The following is a 19,476-nucleotide window of genomic DNA, read 5'->3' as shown; positions in this document are numbered from 1 at the left end:
GCCGCTGCCGGCCCCTCCGCCTGGAACCAATTGCCTTCAAACTTACGAATCATCGACAGTCCCAGTCAGTTCAGATCCCAACTAAAATCCCACTTCTTTAGACTATCATACCCTCAATTTTAAATTTGGAAATATAATATATCACTTAAGTTTAGTTAGAATGTGAGTTTAGATATACAATTGTCAAGCGCCCTTGAGGTGATTTTTTACAAAAATAGCGCTATATAAATCAGCCAAATATTATTATTATTATTATTAGAGAAGAAAGAGAAATTGTGGATGGGTATTAAGAGAAAATTGGGTTTTGAGAATTAGATTTTGATATGTAGTTAAGGTTAGTTGTAAGAAATATTTAAGTATGTTTTTTTATCAGAAAAACATTAGGAAGTAGCGGTTTTGTCCAATGGCAATTTTTTTGTTGGCGCGATTTTGAAAAAGAACGGCGTTTGTAAATGCCAAAATCGTATGATTTTTTACCTTTTGTTTCTATGTAATTTTCACAGGTTGTCTACGTCTAAGTGTTTTGATAAAATACATATTCTAGATTTACCAAGCAACATAAGGAAGAGGTAAGGCACGCGACCATTTCCGCGTCAAATGATGTCAAAGACAACTAATTTACATTTTGCAAAACAGACGAGGCATATGAAAGCACCCGCCCCTTTTAGGAAACAGTTCATAAAGACACGCGTCTCTCTCCAGTTCCGCATATAACTATAAATTGTTTAAAACTAATTTAGCGGTAATTTAATATTTCTTTACATTCAAACCACGAAAATAAAAAATCAAAGAAACTCAAAAAGCTTTCATTGTACCCATAACTTCAGTTTTGTCGATTTGCTATCAATCGAATACACACTGTCAGTATATATCAGGGACAAATATACTAAATTCATTTAGAATATCTGAATTAATTAATTATTTTGGGTCCTATATTATACATTTTATACATTAATGATTAGTCACTGTACAATTTCAAGGGAAAAATTATTATGTGTGCCGACGAAATTGGACTATTCTATAAAATTCAAACAGACGTATTAACAGACAATGACATAAACGAAGACCTAACTATGTTGACTAAATGGACAAACACAAACTTACTTACTCTTAATAAAAAAAAAGCAATATTATCCATTTTGAATCTAGAAAAAAATGTCACAAAGTAGATGCTTACATAAATAATAAACGACTAACTGAAATTAAACATGTTAAATACTTAGGACTAACAATAGACAGACAATTGACATGGACAATTCATATTAACAATTTAATTAGCAAAGTGGCAAGTGTTTTTTTTAATCTAAAACTTTGTTCCAAAAACGGAAAAAATTCTAACGTATGAAGCCTATGTAAAAACTAAAATATGTTATACGCAACTACTATGGGGAACAGGATATCAAAATGACATAAACAGACTACAAAGACAACAACAACAACAAACCATCACGCTGTTTCCCCGTAGGAGTAGGCAGAGAGGATAGAACGCCATAACACTCTATCATGGCATACAGACCTCGCTTCCTCTACATTCATACATCTTCTCATGCACGCACGCCGATTATTCCTACTTTTGACATGTCCATCTTCAAGTATTTGATGGACTTGGTCGTGCCATGTCTTTCTCGGTCTTCCTCGTTTTCTACATCCATCAACATTTGCATCGTAGATCCTTTTAGCCGTTCTTTCGCTGTCCATTCGCTCTACATGTCCATATTAACGCAGCACCCCTTTCTTGATTCTGTCAATAATGCATGTCTCAGCCTTACACACTTCGCGGATCTCGACATTTGTGCACCTATCATACATCGTTTTACCACACATTCGCCTGAGGGATCGCATTTCGACAGCATTCAACCTACTTTCATCATCATTTTTCCAATTCCATACTTCGCTCCCATACATTAGAGTTGGCACTAGAACTCCGTTGTGAACTGCTAGTTTAGCCTCCTGCGATAAACATTTGTTTGCCAAAGTAGATTTTAGTGCACTGTTCACCCTGTTCCCGGCATTCACCCTCCTTTCAATATCTCTCTCGGCATTTCCGTCCCTAGTAAACATACTTCCCAGGTACACAAATTCTTCTACCTGATTCAGAATATCTCCGTTCACGCTGATCTCACATTTAGTTATATTTTCATCCCTTTCAAAAACCATCACTTTCGATTTATCAACATTCATAAGCAAATCGCTTTTCTTGCATACATCGTAGACTTTTGTTACCAAGAATTGAAGGTCTTCTTTGCTGCTAGCAAGAAGCACGGCATCATCCACATACAGAAGACAGTTAACAGTTTTATCACTCATTTTTGCTCCCATTCTTAAATCTTTCAGTTCTTTCATACAGCTATCGATGTATATGTTGAACAACCATGGTGACATTACACATCTCTGTTTGACTCCTTTCGGAATATTAAACCACGACGTGAATGACCCATTCACCTTTACACATACTGTGCTGTCCTTATACAGTGACGCAATAGCCCTTGTCAGGTTACCATTCACTCCATACTCTGACAAAACCTTCCACAATTTCTCTTTGTCAACTCTATCAAATGCCTTTTGCAGATCGACAAATGCGCAGAAAAGTTTCTGGTGTTTAGCCAGAAACTTTTCTGTCATATTTCGCAGACCAAATATTTGATCCATACATCCTTTTCCATTCATAAATCCATTTTGTATATCCCAAACTCTATCTTAAGTCACTTTTCTTACTCTCTCAATCAGTATTCTGCCATAAATCTTTCCAACAGCGCCCAAAAGGCTGATAGCTCCATAGTTTCCGCAGTCCACCCTAGAGCCTTTTCCCTTGTATAGAGGCATAACAACAGCTCTCCTCCAATCAAGGGGAGTGTATTCCTCCTCTAAACATAGGTTAAAGAGCTTATGTAGCCATACAAAAAGTATTTCTCCACCCGCCTTTATAAACTCTGGGGCAATGTTATCATAACCTGGCGCTTTTCCATTCTTCATATACTTAGCAGCATTTTTAATTTCTTCCATAATTATCTCTTGCGCATCGTCATCTGCATTTATGTTCACTTGAGAAGGTGGTGCGCTGGCTATATTTCCTGTGTGCGTTTCGTACACCTCCTCAAAATATTCCTTCTGTTACTGTTACAGATTACAGGTTTCAATCTAGAGTCGATGACTACATAATCGATAATAGACCTTTCGTTGCCTCTTTCCCACGTGTACTGATGGATTTCCTTATGATCAAAGAACGTACACAAAATAAAATATTAAAGTTAGTATATGACCTTCCCTATCTAACTGCAACTAGATAAGTTTTTAAACAAACTAAGCAATTAAATAAAACTGAACTCTTTCAACTAGAATCATTAAAATTTATCCATAAATTAGCCACTAATGCAATTGTAGACGAAGAACTAAAACTTGTAAAAAATTGTAGTCAACATGGACATAATACGAGAATATCAGAAAAAAAATCATATACAACTTTCTAAAACAAGACAAGGACAATCAAGAGTAATAAACCAGGGACTGAAATTATACAATAAACTACCAGACAAAACTAAACAAAAGACTCAGACAAACTTTTCAAACGATGTAAAAAATATTATTTTGAACAACAGAGTATGAATAAAAAATGTATATATTATTTTTATAAAATTAATGTAATAATCTGTAAGGGTTAATAAATAAATTTTCAAATAAAAAAAGTATGCGACCACCAATCAGTTGGAAAAAGGGGATTACTTACTTCGCCTATTGCTGATTGAAATTTTCGTGCTGACCCGTAGGAGAGTACATTGTTATTATTACGTACATAAATAGGTGTTGCTAATGACAGTAATAATTATGTAATTAGTCGCGACATTGAAAACTCGGCCTTCTATGTAAAAATCGGAGCGATATTCGTAAGCAAATCGCAACAAAGGATTCTCTCGAGACTCGGAATATTAATTAGGAACCTACTGCTTACTCGCTTCAAACAACCGCATTAAGGCCAAATTTAAAGACAACAATTAGAGCTTAATTCTTGTGCAGCTAGGATATCACAGATTTTATTTGTATTTTTCCTTTTATTTATACAAAGGTACACGTCACAACAACAAAAAACGTATCTCTTACTCCATGAGGCCAAGAGCCGTTTTTGAGTCGGGATAGGTACGACGTTATGGAAAGTGGAAGCATACATATCATTCAAGAATACAAGAACAACAATTATTATATAAATGTGAATTTGACAAAAATAAACATCTGGACAATAGCGACCGACCGAAACTAGATTTCCAGCCGAAACTGAAACCGACTAACGGCTTCTGTTCTAGTTTCGGCCGGAACCGAAACTTATGTAAATAAGTTTAAAGTCATTCCAAAACACCCAAAATTAGGCGTTTTTATAGTTACACCTTATGAGTTCGTCAAAATAAGTGTTAAATAAAATACATAATGAAAGAAAATACACTAAAAAATCATAAAATAAATTGCGTGTTATTTTTTCAAACGATGCCAGTTTTGAGGAGTGTAAACGGGGCATGTAAAAAAATGAAGCTGTCATTAGTTATTTATTTAGCAAAAGCAGAGGACTCAATAAAAATGTAAATGATGAAATATGCATAAAAGCGATCAAAAAATTAAATATTTCACAAGAAAATTAAGCGAAAAGTGGGTAGATTCCTATTGTAACACGAAAACATTCGAACGGCAAAAAAAAGTGTGGTCAGCTACAGGCGCGTGCGGGAATATTATCAGTAGGGATGTAAGTAAGTTTTGAAGTCGAATTAAATTCCGACATAACTGTCACTTTAATAAAACGAACGCCTAGATATGAAAGTAATGTCGCTAGGTTCTCTCTTATTAACAAATAAGAGTATCTAGGCGTCAGACACAGATTATATGCGTCAGAACGTTACCACTCTAAAAAAAATAGTTATTATATTTTTTCCATCTGTTTTACTATCTTTCCGAGTGTATGTATCGAGACGTTATGGGAGCCGGCTTTGTAGTCGACCGGTAGATACATACAGACGATCGTTAAGCGTACCGTCTAGGTGATTTCCAAAAGTCATGCAAAAATCATGTTCAAGTGAGCATTTTTTACTTAAATTGGGATTTATTGGAGTTTATAATCGCTTTGAAGTGAGCATTTTTTACTACAGAAACCTATTTAAAATATAAATGAGAACTATTTTAAATGTTAATGACATAAGGAACGCGGACTAATTGTTTGCGGTCATTCCATTGGCTCGTTTCGATCATATGATGTCGATGTGACAAGTAGGTAGAACACACCGATGTAGATACAGATAGTACAGAAGTTAAGTATACCGTCTCGACATATACAGATGAAGATAGCGTTCATAATCGAGGCACAGCACAGGGTAGAGGGACCTTCGCCAGGGTGATTGCCAGCGTCGGGGATACCTGACAGGTCACGAAGAAAAGACGTATTTAAAAAAACGAATTCAGCTCTATCATCTGTTATGCGGTCATGTCCATAGTTCGCTTCCCGACAGACAGAAGTTAAGGAACTGCTAATTTAAAGAAATTAATTTAAATAATCAACCGGAGTACAGTTACACTGGAATCGTATGCAGAATAAATGTATGCGTAATTAGTCAATTCACAGTACTTACACATGTTTCGAGAGATCAACATGGATCCTGTTGCCAACAATTCATGTAAATGAGCTTCAGAGAAAATTATCAAGCGTTATCATCATTCCCTTGTCCGCACGTTGCAATATTGAGATATTCATATAAATATAAAAATATCCGATGTAGACACTGTCTACGTGTCTACTTCTCGGACTCACTGATCAAAGGTCCGTGGTTCGAATCCCACTCTACCCCATCTTGGTTCCCATTTTCTAATAGTGAATTATTTACAACTCGTTGAAAATAACTAAAAATTAAATTTTTGAGTAAATCATGAGAACGCAAATATTTGTTTATTTAAAAAAAATGCATATACAGGATGTTCTTTAAACCCGTCACATCCTAAACCACTATTAATTAATTAATTAATTATGGATAACTTATATAGCGCCATTTTCGTCGTCGTCGATCAGTATGAGCAAGAAGACATATTGGCACATTAAAATATTTTTTTAGAACGAATTAAATTTTAAAAAATGAAATATAAAAAAGCAAATGGTTGCTTACTTCTGCAGGTGCGAACCAAGGGGGGAAGGAAGGAGTCTGACACTGCGCCGCGCTCCCCTCACTTCTCCCTTGCAGAAGTAAGCCACCATTTGTTTGTTTAAATATTTTATTTTAAAAAATATATATATTTGTTCTAATTTTTTTTTAAATATGCTAATATGTCTTCTTGCCCAACTGATTATCGTGGTTTCGGATGTGACAGGGTTTAAAGAACACCTGTATATAAAAAAATAAAACAGATTATAAAAATATAAAAATTGTGGTTTTTTCCTTCCCATGACCGCATGCCCTGTTTTAAAAGTCACCGCACGCCACTGATATACATACATACGCACATTTATTTATTATATTTATACGCCCAGAGGGCTTTTACAACAAAATTAATATTAATATACCTTCCAATTTTAACGAACAATATGGCACATTTGAACCCTCTTGCAAGTATGTTAAGACTCTATAACAAAATAGAAAAAAAAGTTATTATTGACATTTATCATGATAGAGCTTATAAAAAAATATTACTATGTGTCTTAAATCAAATGCCTAATCCTCATTTTTGTGTATGTAAATTAATTTTAGTCCATTTTATTACATCTTATATCTTTTTATTTTCTCTTTTCTTTTCTTAAAAAAAAAAATACTTTCTTATGTTTAACTCAATTTTATTTCTTTAACTCAATCTTTATTCTTATCTTCCACTAAACTTAATATTTATTATTACTTAAATTGATTTTACATACTTATTTAATAAATTTGATGAAAGATGGCGGAGTTCTATAATTGAGGATATACATAAAGAATGTTAGTAATGCTTACTTAAAAAATGTATGTATTTTATGTATCCTTGTTGAACTTCGAAATAAATAAAAAAAAAAAAAATAAATAAAAAAAATAAAAAGAGTTTTAAGGTAAAACAGGTGGGTACATATAATAAACAACAATAAAAATAAGAAAAAAATATCAAATTAATGACATTATACTTTATAGATATAAACATATGTGTTTAATGTATTTCTGTGGATATCTGTCATTGGTTTTATTCTCTGTATATTTTATTTGTTGTATTTTTGTTACATGTATTACTGTTGATATCCCTAATAAACAAATAATAAAAAAAACATGCAACACTGCAAGAAGGTTGTTAATTAAAGGTGTTGAAAAATTTTCACATTTTTAGTAGGTAAGCAAAAAAGATAAAGTCTAAATGATTTTTACAGCACTAGAATAATGAAAGTTACTTTGATTTTAACGCCGTAAGAATTTTTACTATAAAAACTAACAATGGAAAACAATACATATCAATTTCTCCATACTCGTTTCCGAGACGGTGTCGTCAGACGATTGGAGACTTCACAAAATAATTTTGTCTATATAAAACTCATACATCAAATAAACACAAACCACACAATATGTGTACATTCAGCAACTTTCCCAAATATTGGATATTATATAATACAACATTTTGTATCGGATATTTTTATATCTGATACAAAACGGCCTCCGTGGTGTAGTGGTCAAGACGCTTGACTCACACACGGAAGGTTCCGGGTTCGATTCCCGGTGAGAACACAAAAATTAAAATGTGATTTTTCTCAAGCCTGGGTGCTCTGTGATGTAATTCACCACTGTAATTAGGCCTCCTGGCCTGTTGTGGTGCAAAAAAAATAATGTAAATGTAAATGTAAAAAAAATATACATATTTATATTTAATATCATGATATTTTTGAACCGTATCAAAAACGATCGATATACGCATATAACTTGAATAGATTATGAAATATATTTCTAGCACAATTGTGCGAGTCGTCGCGAGAAAGTAATTACTTTCTCGCGACGAAAAAACCTATAATAGGAAAGCTTTTAAAAATTCATGTTCCTTTGATCAATAAACAAACAACCTTTCAATATAGCCCGTTATACGATGTCCCATTGTAGTGGTCACCATTTACCTATTAAATTCAGACTCCTCCTTCACCCCATTCCTCTTTTTTCAACTATTTATTTATTTTTATTTATTTAACTTTTTGTACATAATGTTATTTGTACATTGGCGGGCTTATTGCCAAATGGCAATTTCTTCCAACCAACCGATTTTTCCCACAACATAATTATTATTTCTCCCACAACATATTCTCCCTATTTCTCCCACAACATAAAATATTTTCATAACCTTATCAGTGCATGTAAGGGTTGCTTATTAAAACGCATGTGGTGTTGGTTTTATATTTTTGTGCAACAACTATGGTAAAGGTTTATAGTGGGTTTCCATGTTATTTTAATCGATGTCCTGACGAAGAGACGGGTACGTCTCGAAACCGGTAGACATAGAAAAGTCGGTAAGCTGTTAAATACAAATATTTAATAACATTTTGAAAAATGTTTGACCACAAATTTAATGCTTTAAATATTAAAAATGAAACCTATACAGTTCAACAACAAACTAAAAAATATTTCCCTTTCAATGGTTTTGTAAATAAAGGGTCTTGGCATTACTTTAGATAGTAAACTCTCCTATCGTAAACACGTTGATAATTTTGTAAACAAATCACTCAAACTTCTCGTGTTTTTATCAATAGAATGACGACGGACTTTAAAAATATGATTATCATCAGAACTCTTTACTGCTCACTAGTTTGACCCCATCTATAATACGCTTCTTCAATTCGGTCTCAATTCTCCATATCGAGTCTGTCGAACACCGTTTTCTAAGAAAAGTGGCATGTTGCTCGAATTGCAAAGGGGTAATTATTCCTGTTTTGAAATAGAGCAATCTCTCAATCTGTCTTCATTGGAGAAACGCAGAACTGGGATGGACCATATATGCAATTTCAAAATACGTAATGCTATAAGTGATGTCCCATCTTTGTTGCAATCAATTCCTTTTCATGTTCCTAACCATGTCACTAGAAGTCAAAATCTGCTATTTATCAAATCTTCTAGGAGCAACTTTTGTTTTTATGCTCCAATGTCCAGAATGTGTAGATTAGTCAATTCGTCACACAACTTGGAATTCTTTGAGAAAGATCTTCCGGCTCTTTGTGGATCTCTTCTACACCAAAACACTGTGAGATGAAGATGGATTGGTATGGTTTAGCTCGAAGTCTTATATGTTGATCGTGTTTATGAATATACCATTATACCATTATTTTATTGCCCTTGTTTGCATTTGCTACATAGTTCTTTTTGTTCAGATTCTTGTAGGCATATACTTATGTTTCTGCATATAACTGTTGTAATTGGCTTAGGCCGTACATTTAGCAAATAAATTTTTTAAATGTATACATTGTTGTGCATGTTCGTAAACGAAAGTAATTATTAATCGAGTGCCTATCAGGAATGCTAAAAATACTTTATATCGTAGATTTGCATAGCAGTCAAGTAAACTTATTGGCAAATCGTTGCGTGCTACATAAAATAAAACCTCAGAAATCACTTTCACTATTCAATTCACTAAAATGTTATGTACACTATTTTTTGACAGGAGATGATCGAAGGGTGGAATTGGCAAATAACCATAAACATAACTCAAACTCCACAATACAACGTTACAAAATTGAACAAAACAAACCGTTTAATGTGAAGCTAGAGCGAGCCGCTTACAATATACAAACTTACCTTATAATCCCGTAAAAATATCCAATGTAATTTGACAACCGTTCACTATTTCACTGACTAAACTGTTGTAAAAACACAAAAACGCACTTTTGTTTGTTTACTAGTGAGCTAGAAGACAAACGCGTACAGTTTTTATTTAATACACGCCGATTTAACTATTTAAATTATATAAAAAATATGAACACGTCGACTTTCACGCGAATGACAGCAAACCCATATGAACAAACTGGGCGAACCACATTTCAGCCCAGTGAGAATTTACGGAACGCAAATGTTGTGTTCTTTCATTTTACGAGGCACATTATTTTTAGACGGCTTGAGGAGTTTTAGCACACCGTTCGCGAAACAACATGTCGGCACAATTACTTTTAACGAAAACTGATATTATGAACTAAACGCAGGTAGAAAAAATAAAAATAACCATCAGTAACTAAGCATATTATGAAAAAAGCGTTTGTTCGATGAGAAATTTATGACTGTTTTGAATAATTGATTTTATATTTACCATTTTGAATCGTGACGCGGTGCTAAATTGTTTCATTTTTCAGTCTAAAACAGAATAAAAAGGAAAGTAATTTAAATACATTTTATAAAAATGTCCAACTGTCGTTTAATTGAGCATTGATGGTTTGGGTAAAATTTTATGTCGTGCCACTTAAATGAACAGATGTGACAGTTGTCAAATTTTGTTACTAGCGTCATCTATACGTCAAACGCATAATTATTTTAACGATAAAATAAGTTCTCATTTACTTTAACAGATGGCAAGAATGACCAATAATATTATTTATTTAATTATTTTTGACAATATAATTTATAGTCAACATACATTACCTTATGATACTAATAAAATATCATATTTCAATCGCGTATACGAATAAATATTAATTTTTTGTAGACATCTTTGACAAAGCGTTAATTTTGGTTGACATTTGAACTTAATAAAATTTTTAAGTTTATAACTGACGTATTTTACATACGCATGATAAAAGTTCTAATGCATTTATGTTTTATTTTAAAAATCTTTTATTCAATAATTTATTTCAAATTCAATAAATTAGAATGTTCATTAAATCGAGATACCACCTTTGCATCTTGACCTTATGAATTGAAATGAATCTGTTAAGAAAGTCAATGTAAAAGTGGGATGAATAACGAAGGTAAATAAAAAATTATATGCATTTTTACTAAATGTTTTATTTTATTATGTTTCCCTTGATGTGTGTAGATTACACAATGAAAATGTACGTATACAAGTACATACAGTATACCGTAAGTACAAAACACATACATCTAGATTGGGCAATGCGGTAATTAAAGTGATACCATTATTTAAATCTCGCTATAAAACAGTAAATATCAAAAAAATAAACGAATTATAATAAATGTTTCTTTTCTAACGAAAACTATTGTTGCCATTTAATAAAAGAGCTTGGCTTCATCTGGATTGCTGGCAAATTAAAAATTATTTGATAAGTTAACGTAATTATTTACTTTCAGTGTTATGTATGTTGTATAAGTTTATCTTTATGTTATTGTATTCTGTTCTAAAATGAGTTGTATGTAACTCCTGGGAGAACGAAAAAATTGCGAGATGAATAAAGTAAAAGAATGATATAACTTGGGAAACGAATATTAATTAAAGTTCAGCTGTTTTCAACTAATATAATGTTCAGAAATAAAAGAGTAACGTCAAACTAGAATAAATTAAATAGCAAAAATGGTTTTAATGTATAATAATATCAAGTGTGCAAATAATTTCTTGATTGCTGTTTGATAAATATGGAGTGTTATTTGGATAAACCTAAGCGTCGCGTTGCGTCCCTTTGGAATAAGTTCATTCAATTCACTTAAAAAACATCCCGTTTGCATGTTTTCATCTAACAAATAAGTTTAGTGATTAAAAACTTTTCGAGCGTTTTTATTTACGTCAACAAAAGGATGGAACACATTTTTTAAACAAGTATGAGGTATAATAGTAAAAAATAACTTGGTCCATTCGGAAGGTAGTAATTGTTTTACCTTATTCGTGCGTACTTAATATTTTTTAGTAAGGCACTCAATATTTTTTATTGATTCTGGCGAGTTTTCGGTAAACTATGTATTTCATACGAAATAATAAGTTTAGGTTCATGCAGATCTGATGTTCGAACTCGCTTTTTGTCTTGGAACTGAAAGCTGTCAAAACCAGAAAAAAACATTTGAGCGATTATCATTCCGAATGTATATAATTGCAGAAGCCGGGGAAGACTGAGGAATGCAAAAATAATTTGAAATATCTCAAAGCCAAAGCGAAGTTTGTAATTATAAAGAAAGGCGGATTCAAATTATTTAAAAAATTATGACGCTGTTGCCACTAGGAAATCGTCGACTGTCAATAATTTTAAAAATATTTAGCCAAATTTCATTCTAAACTTTGGCAACATTATGGTGAACTCAATTTGACAGCAGATTAAAGATGTCTCTCAGTTGATCGAGCGCTATCGGCATGCGTGTTATAAATATTGGGCGAACCGCTTGTGTATTTCGCGAATATAAATAAGATGTGACAATAAATAATCTTAACTGAAAACAGTCTGTGTAACTCTCCGCGCATTGCTAAAAATCTGGGAATCAAAAATGTCTCGCCGCTTTAATCTTTACGGAGTGTGTTTCGTGAGTGGTCTGTGTGTGCTTTTGCTCCTGGCGAGCCACAGATTCTCGGGAAACATCAACTACAGGCCGGCGCCGGACTTCCGGAGGACGATCCAGAGTCTGTCGGCGGACAACCAGCTCTACACCGGCCAGCAGAGTCAGGCTAACGTCAGAAACAAGCTCGCTCTGCAGCAGAAACAGATAGAGATGTCGCAGAATCAAACGTTCTCGATGGACGACGTGATCAACTTGCAGAGGAACAAAATCGCGATGGAAATGTCGGAGTACAAGTATCCCGATGGGAAGTTTGGCGTGCGAGCCAGACGACTGTCCGATTTGACGCTCGAAACTGGCGGGACTCCGCTCCGGAATATCGTAATCACGACATGGCGTTCGGGGTCCACGTTTTTGGGGGACATTCTGAACGCGGTCCCCGGTAATTACTACCACTACGAGCCGCTGTTGAACTACGACATCGTGCAGATTCGCGGGCCGCCGCACGCGAAGACCGCCATTCGGAACCTCAAGAAGCTCCTGAACTGCGACTATTACGATATGGACGAGTATCTGGAGTACGGCCAGGAGCACATTTGGCTGTTCACTCACAACGAGCGGCTGTGGGAGCAGTGCCTGGACTTCCCGCAGTACTGTTGGAACGCGACCTTCCTGAGCCGGTTCTGTAAGCTGTTTCCCATACAGAGTATGAAGGTGGTTCGCCTAAGACTGAAACTCGCCGAGGAACTCCTGGGAGACGACAGGTAAATATTTCGGACAGTTGTTTATTTATTTATTTTTATTTGGGAAAAAAACAACAGTTTTTACAAATATTGTGTACAGAAAATAAGAATACATATAAACGAAAATTGTGAAAACAGTCAATAAAAAATTTCCACAGTGGTGTAAGCTATTGATTAAGTACATTATCGGTATCAAATTAAAAGCAATTAACAATTGTTAGGCATCTAGAAGTTGCAAATAAAATAAAAAAACAGATACTTATATACAGTTATAAAAATAAAGTAATAATAATAATTATGGATAACTTATACAGCGCCATTTTCGTAATATAATACCTCAAGGGCGCTTTACAAAGTGATTATATAAAGATATAAATTTAACTTTAACTTTTTAATTTAAGAAAAATAATGTACTTTTTCATACTTCTTTTCCACCACATGCTAAGAATTTATTCAAATGATTTAGATAACAAGTGGGTTTTAAGTTTCTTCCAAAACATCACTTCACTCTCACAGTTTCGGATTTCTGCTGGGAGAGCATTCCATGCCGTAGGGCCTGCGACCGCAAATGCACATTCGCCGAATTTAGTGCGCTGTTTGCGTAGAGGTATAATAACTTTTCCTTTCGACGTAGATGTAGCTGATCTAAGCGTAAGACGTCTGTCAGCTAGTTCATCTGGAATGCAGAGTTCTCTTAGATATTCTGGAGCAGAGTTGTGCAGTGACTTGTACATAAGCCAACAGAGTTTGTATTCCACCCTCTGTGGAAAACGTAGCCAGTGCAATTCCCGAAGTAGTGGAGTGATATGACTGAATTTATAGATTCCAAAAATAAGTCTCGCTGCGGCATTTAATACAGCCTGTAGGCGAGTCATTTTATTCATCGGTAGACCTGCGTAGATACCATTACAATAATCGACTCTAGACACTACAAACGCATTTATTAATTGACGGTCGGCATCAACTGGCAAATTTTTGCGTATGCATTTAATCTGTCTCAGCTGGTAAAAGCATGAACTTATCATTCTAGAAGAATAAGAAAAGAAAAAAGTTATATAAAAATAATTTAAAAGGTACAAAAATATAATAATTAACATACGAATACATACAAAATTACTGACATCGTAAAACTAAATTAGTATATCATTTTTGATAAATTAGGAATACTTTAAACAAACAAACCATCATGCCGTTTCTTCATAAGGATAGGCAGACAGGATAGAACGCCACATCGCTCTATCGTTGCATATAGATCTCAACATATTCAATAGAAAAAAAAAGATTAAAAAGCTAAAGATTTATAAAAATTGAAATAAACGTATTTGTTTATAAATTACCTTAAATCAAAACTAATACTCAATGGGTAAAAGGAAAAAAGAGAAAAGAGGAATAAGGAAAGGAGGAGAGATTAAGGAAGAGAAAGGAGATGTTTCTTCAGACGTGATTTACATCTTTGATGGTGGATGGAAGATGATTCCACAGTCGAGCGTCATGGGCACCATATGAGTTAGAGAAGAAAGAGGAATTGTGGATGGGTTATTAAGAGAGTGCTTTGAGAGTTAGTGTTAAGATAGCATAGCTCGTACTCCATTTGGATCTGCTAATTTTGCATTCTGCGGCACATTTATTTTCCAAGATTTGTATGTTCATAAAGAATATTTTTATATTTGATTTTTTATGATTTATTTACAGCTTATTTAACGTGAAAATTTAATTAGACTTATCATTTTGACTTATTTTTCATATTGATGTAAAGGCAATTTGGCTTATCAATTTTTTATTAGAAAATTATTCCAAATGACTTATTAACCTTGCCGGGCCTAAAGTGAAAAAAATCCCCGTGATACCAGATAAATATTCGACTTTGAAATGAATAATGGCAGTATAATTGACATGCCAGTGTTTAAAAAACCGTTTTCTTAATATTTCGAGTTTCATACATTTTTTCATAAAATACTGTCGCGAGAGGATGCTGTATGATATCGCGCTGTGACACGCTGAACAGCGCTGATCTAATGTCGCGCCACCCATTATCGTGGAGGTACAGCGAGGACTTGAGAGGGGAATGCATGCACAATGAAACTGAAAGCACGAAATACGTTTTTTCGAGGTTATGGCTGGAAATTTGCCCCCAAATAGCAAATTGACCAATTATCATATCTTATCTTGCTATTGATTGTAATGTTTGCTGTTTGCACGGGGGTTGGGGGTGGCGAGGGGGAAGCAATGATAAATGTAAATTATCAATTAGGATTCGGCAGAAAAATATGTCAATAATTTTGATACATTCTTAACGTTACGGGGTACGATTATTTATTTATTTTGTTCAATAACGCCCAAAAGGCATTTACAAAAAATAAAAATAAAATACATGCTAACATAAAAAATAATATACGCAGAATATACAGAAAAAATATGTGAAATTAGTTAGAAAGGATATAATAAAAAGTTTTACAAAGTAAAAAAAAAAAAACAATAATAACAAAGGTATGCAAGACAAAAAAGGAGGCATATACACAAAAAATGCAAAGATGACCTGTCAATGGCTGGTTTAAGTGGTCACTTTACAAACTGTGTAACATTCACCATATTGCCTATGTTTGAACATCCATATTTCTTAAATTTGTTGATTTTAGCGAAGTTAAAGAGCTGAAACATAAGCCCTGTAAATGCCTAGACTTCCATATTCCCTTCTTTAAGGTATTCTCATTCCCTGTTGTAATTTGTTAATCTTAACGACTCCCGAGGGGGTGAAATCCAGTCTTGTCTACAAACATTTGGACAAACTCAAATATTGTAATTTATAATTACATTATTGACATATTATGTACTTAATATGTAGGTACAAATTGATGATCATTTTTTGTAGATTACCTATAAAACAAATCACGGCTCGCCACTGGACCCTAGATACGGTACCTTAGGTCCGGAAGGGTTAAAAAGTTTATTAAATTATAAAATGAATGTTATATATACAACAATGTTTTTAGTACGTCCAAATGTTTATAAATGGAAATTAATCCTGGACGTAATTATCTCTTCAGAGAGTTTATAGATAGGCAACAATGCTTATAATATTGTAACAGAGACGGATAACCTTTTTAGGCCGGCAGTATAATAATCTATTGTGCTTTTTCAAATCATGTTTTTGTAGTTACCTAATTATATATGTTTTAATTTAAAAAAGAAACATTTCGGTTCTTATTATTTACCCAAATATTTAGATTTTTGGGGCCATTTTCAACGAGTTGTAAATAACTCACTATTAGAAGATGGGAATCAAGTTGTGGTAGAGTGGAGTTCGAATCTCGGACCTCAGATCTGTGAGTCCGCAACACTAGCCACAGGACCACAAGCTGATTAATATTTTTTTTTTTGTAATTGGCAGTACTGCTGTTTAGACTTGCACATTTCTACTACTACTACCATCACGCCATTTCCCCGTAGGGGTAGGCAGAGAGAATGGACCGCCACACACGTCTATCCTGGCATACAATCCTAGCCTCTTCCACATTCATACATCTTGTCATACATGCCCTTCGGTTCTGTCTGCTTTTGACATGACCAGACTTAAGATTTTGGTTTATCTGATCATGCCACGTCTTCCTTGGTCGTCCTCGTCTAACGTTGCCTTGCACATTTCGTTCTCTAAAATGTTCTTCATCTTTTTTTTAAATTTGTAAATCTTAACTCCCTAGGGGGTGAAATACAGAATTTTGTCTACAAACATTTGGACACACTCAAAATATTGTATCAATATATGTTAGTAGATAATTGTATAAAACCACTAACCAACATTTCTATGTCTACCGGTTTCGAGACGTACCCGCATTTTACATAGGGGTTTAAAAATAATGTCCCTTCAACCAATAATCAAATAACCTTTCAATATAGCCCATTTTACGACGTAGTCAATTCTCGCTTCTCCCTTCCTTTTCACCCCTATTTCTATCACAAAATCAAACATTAAATCTTATGCTGAAAAAATCCTTTCCACCCGGTGATGTAACATCGTATTACCGCAACCAAATGACAGGATGCTCTAAAGTTCGATTTTTAAAATAAACAGAGCCATACTGGTAAATAATTAATTTAATTATAATATAATTGAGGCCTGTTCTAGCAAAATAAATTTAAAATCATACATACGCGGGTCATGAAACCAGCGTGCACACTTGCTCACTGCCAATAACCGAGTGATTGAACGAATGTCTTCTTTTGTTTTATCTCTTTCACACAAACACCGGCCACAGAACAATGTCTCTGTCTTTCTTGTTTTAAGTTCCATTCTTGTGATCTTTCTTATACAGGTAAACGTCGTTTTTCGCCGTAGTTCCATTCCGAGATACACCGGCGTAAAAAAAAACTGGCGTAAAATGATCACAAACATAATGGAAGATATTTATTTTTATTTATTTATTTAACTTTTTGTACATAATGTTATTTGAACATTGGCGGGCTTATTGCCAAATGGCAATTTCTTCCAACCAACCAATAAAATAAAATAAAATATTATTATAATTCGAGTTACAGAACATATTCAAAAGAAAAAAAAGATTAAAAAGCTTAAGATATATAAAAATAGAAATAAGCGTATTTGTTTATAAATTACCTTAAATCAAAACTATTACTCAATGGGAAAAAGGAAAAAAGAGGAAAGGGGGAGAGATTAAGGAAGAGAAAGGAAATGTTTCTTCAGACGTGATTTAAACAGAGATACTGTAGTAACATCTTTGATGGTGGATGGGAGATGATTCCACAGTCGAGCGTCATGGGCACCATATGAGTTAGAGAAGAAAGAGGAATTGTGGATGGGTATTAAGAGAGTGCTTTGAGAATTAGAACGTAGAAGTAAACCATTAACTGATAAGCGTTGAAATTTTTCACGGAGGTATATAGGAGCGTTAGGACTATGAAGTACATTGAACAGAAGTGAGAGGGAGTGATAGTCTCTCCGCTGTCTAATTTTGAGCCATTTCAGTTGCCTACGATAATCAGAAATGTGGTCATATTTCCTAAGACCAAAAATGTACCTTATGCATGTATTTTGAAGTCGTTCAAGTTTATCGAGTTGCTCACAGCTTAAATCAGTCATGGAAACATCAGCGTAATCTAGAATGGGTAGTAGTAATGCTTGTACAAGAGTGCATTTAGTACTAATGGGTAAGAATTTTTGCAACCTAAGATGCAAGATTGCAAGATATAAGGTTAGGTTCCGTGTCAAAATTCTAAGAACAATCTAACATGTTTATTTAATAAATATTCTATATGCAAGAAAAGCGATTTGCTTATGAATGTTGATAAATCGAAAGTGATGGTTTTTGAAAGGGATGAAAATATAACTAAATGTGAGATCAGCGTGAACGGAGATATTCTGAATCAGGTAGAAGAATTTGTGTACCTGGGAAGTATGTTTACTAGGGACGGAAAGGCCGAGAAAGATATTGAAAGGAGGGTGAGTGTCGGGAACAGGGTGAACGGTGCACTAAAATCTACTTTGGCAAACAAATGTTTATCGCAGGAGGCTAAACTAGCAGTTCACAACGGAGTTCTAGTTCCAACTCTAATGTATGGGAGCGAAGTATGGAATTGGAAAAATAATGATGAAAGTAGGTTAAATGCTGTCGAAATGCGATCCCTCAGGCGAATGTGTGGTAAAACGATGTATGATAGGTGCACAAATGTCGAGATCCGTGAAGTGTGTAAGGCTGAGACATGCATTATTGACAGAATCAAGAAAGGGGTGCTGCGTTGGTTTGGACATGTAGAGCGAATGGACAGCGAAAGAACGGCTTAAAGGATCTACGATGCAAATGTTTATGGATGCAAAAAACGAGGAAGACCGAGAAAGACATGGCACGATCAAGTCCATCAAATACTTGAAGATTGACATGTCAAAAGTAGGAATAATCGGCGTGCGTGCATGAGAAGATGTATGAATGTAGAGGAAGCGAGGTCTGTATGCCAAGATAGAGTGTTATGGCGTTCTATCCTCTCTGCCTACCCCTACGGGGAAACGGCGTGATGGTTTGTTGTTGTTGTTGTTGTTATTCTATATATATATTCAAAATAAATTAAAATGTATTTAATAAATACTAACTCACCAGTTCGTCGGTACTAAATTTAATTCTCACTTTTTTTCGAAAAAAGCATCTAATTTCATTTGTTTTGATTGTTGCTTCCTTTTTTGCAAAATCATAGCATAAACTACAAATATTTGAAATTTTTTTTAAATTTTAATAATGATGAAATAAAATAATACCTTTTCATTTTTACTTAAAAACAAAACGAAAACTAACTCGGAAACAATTTCACACTCACAATAGGCTGCTCGCGTACGCGGCAATATAATAAAACAA

The 19,476-nt window shown here is 34.1% G+C and overlaps 2 protein-coding genes across 3 annotated transcripts in view; one reads left to right on the top strand and one right to left on the bottom strand.

Moving 5' to 3' along the window:
- Positions 1-10,044, bottom strand: part of LOC148278506 (beta-1,4-glucuronyltransferase 1) — a 170,040-nt gene extending 159,996 nt beyond the window's left edge. Inside the window, exon 1 of one of the 2 annotated variants that reach the window (XR_015823179.1) lies at positions 9,747-10,044. The gene's annotated coding sequence lies outside the window, so the exon portion shown is untranslated. The remainder of the gene's footprint in view (positions 1-9,746) is intronic. The other variant, XM_088231296.1, reaches the window with a different exon arrangement.
- Positions 10,045-12,167: 2,123 nt separating this feature from the next.
- The window catches only part of LOC148278505 (carbohydrate sulfotransferase 3), a 46,777-nt gene continuing 39,468 nt past the window's right edge, over positions 12,168-19,476 (top strand). Inside the window, exon 1 of the mRNA XM_088231295.1 lies at positions 12,168-13,138. Within this exon, the coding sequence (XP_088087421.1) occupies positions 12,366-13,138 (773 nt within the window). The 5' untranslated portion in view covers positions 12,168-12,365. The remainder of the gene's footprint in view (positions 13,139-19,476) is intronic.

This window comes from Micrasema longulum, unplaced genomic scaffold (genome assembly GCF_059751315.1).
Source record: "Micrasema longulum isolate JH-2025_06_02 unplaced genomic scaffold, ASM5975131v1 h1tg000870l, whole genome shotgun sequence".
NCBI classification, from domain to species: Eukaryota; Metazoa; Arthropoda; class Insecta; order Trichoptera; family Brachycentridae; genus Micrasema; species Micrasema longulum.
The sequence above is the reverse complement of the archived record's forward strand: the minus strand, read 5'-3'. Positions and strand labels throughout refer to the sequence as shown.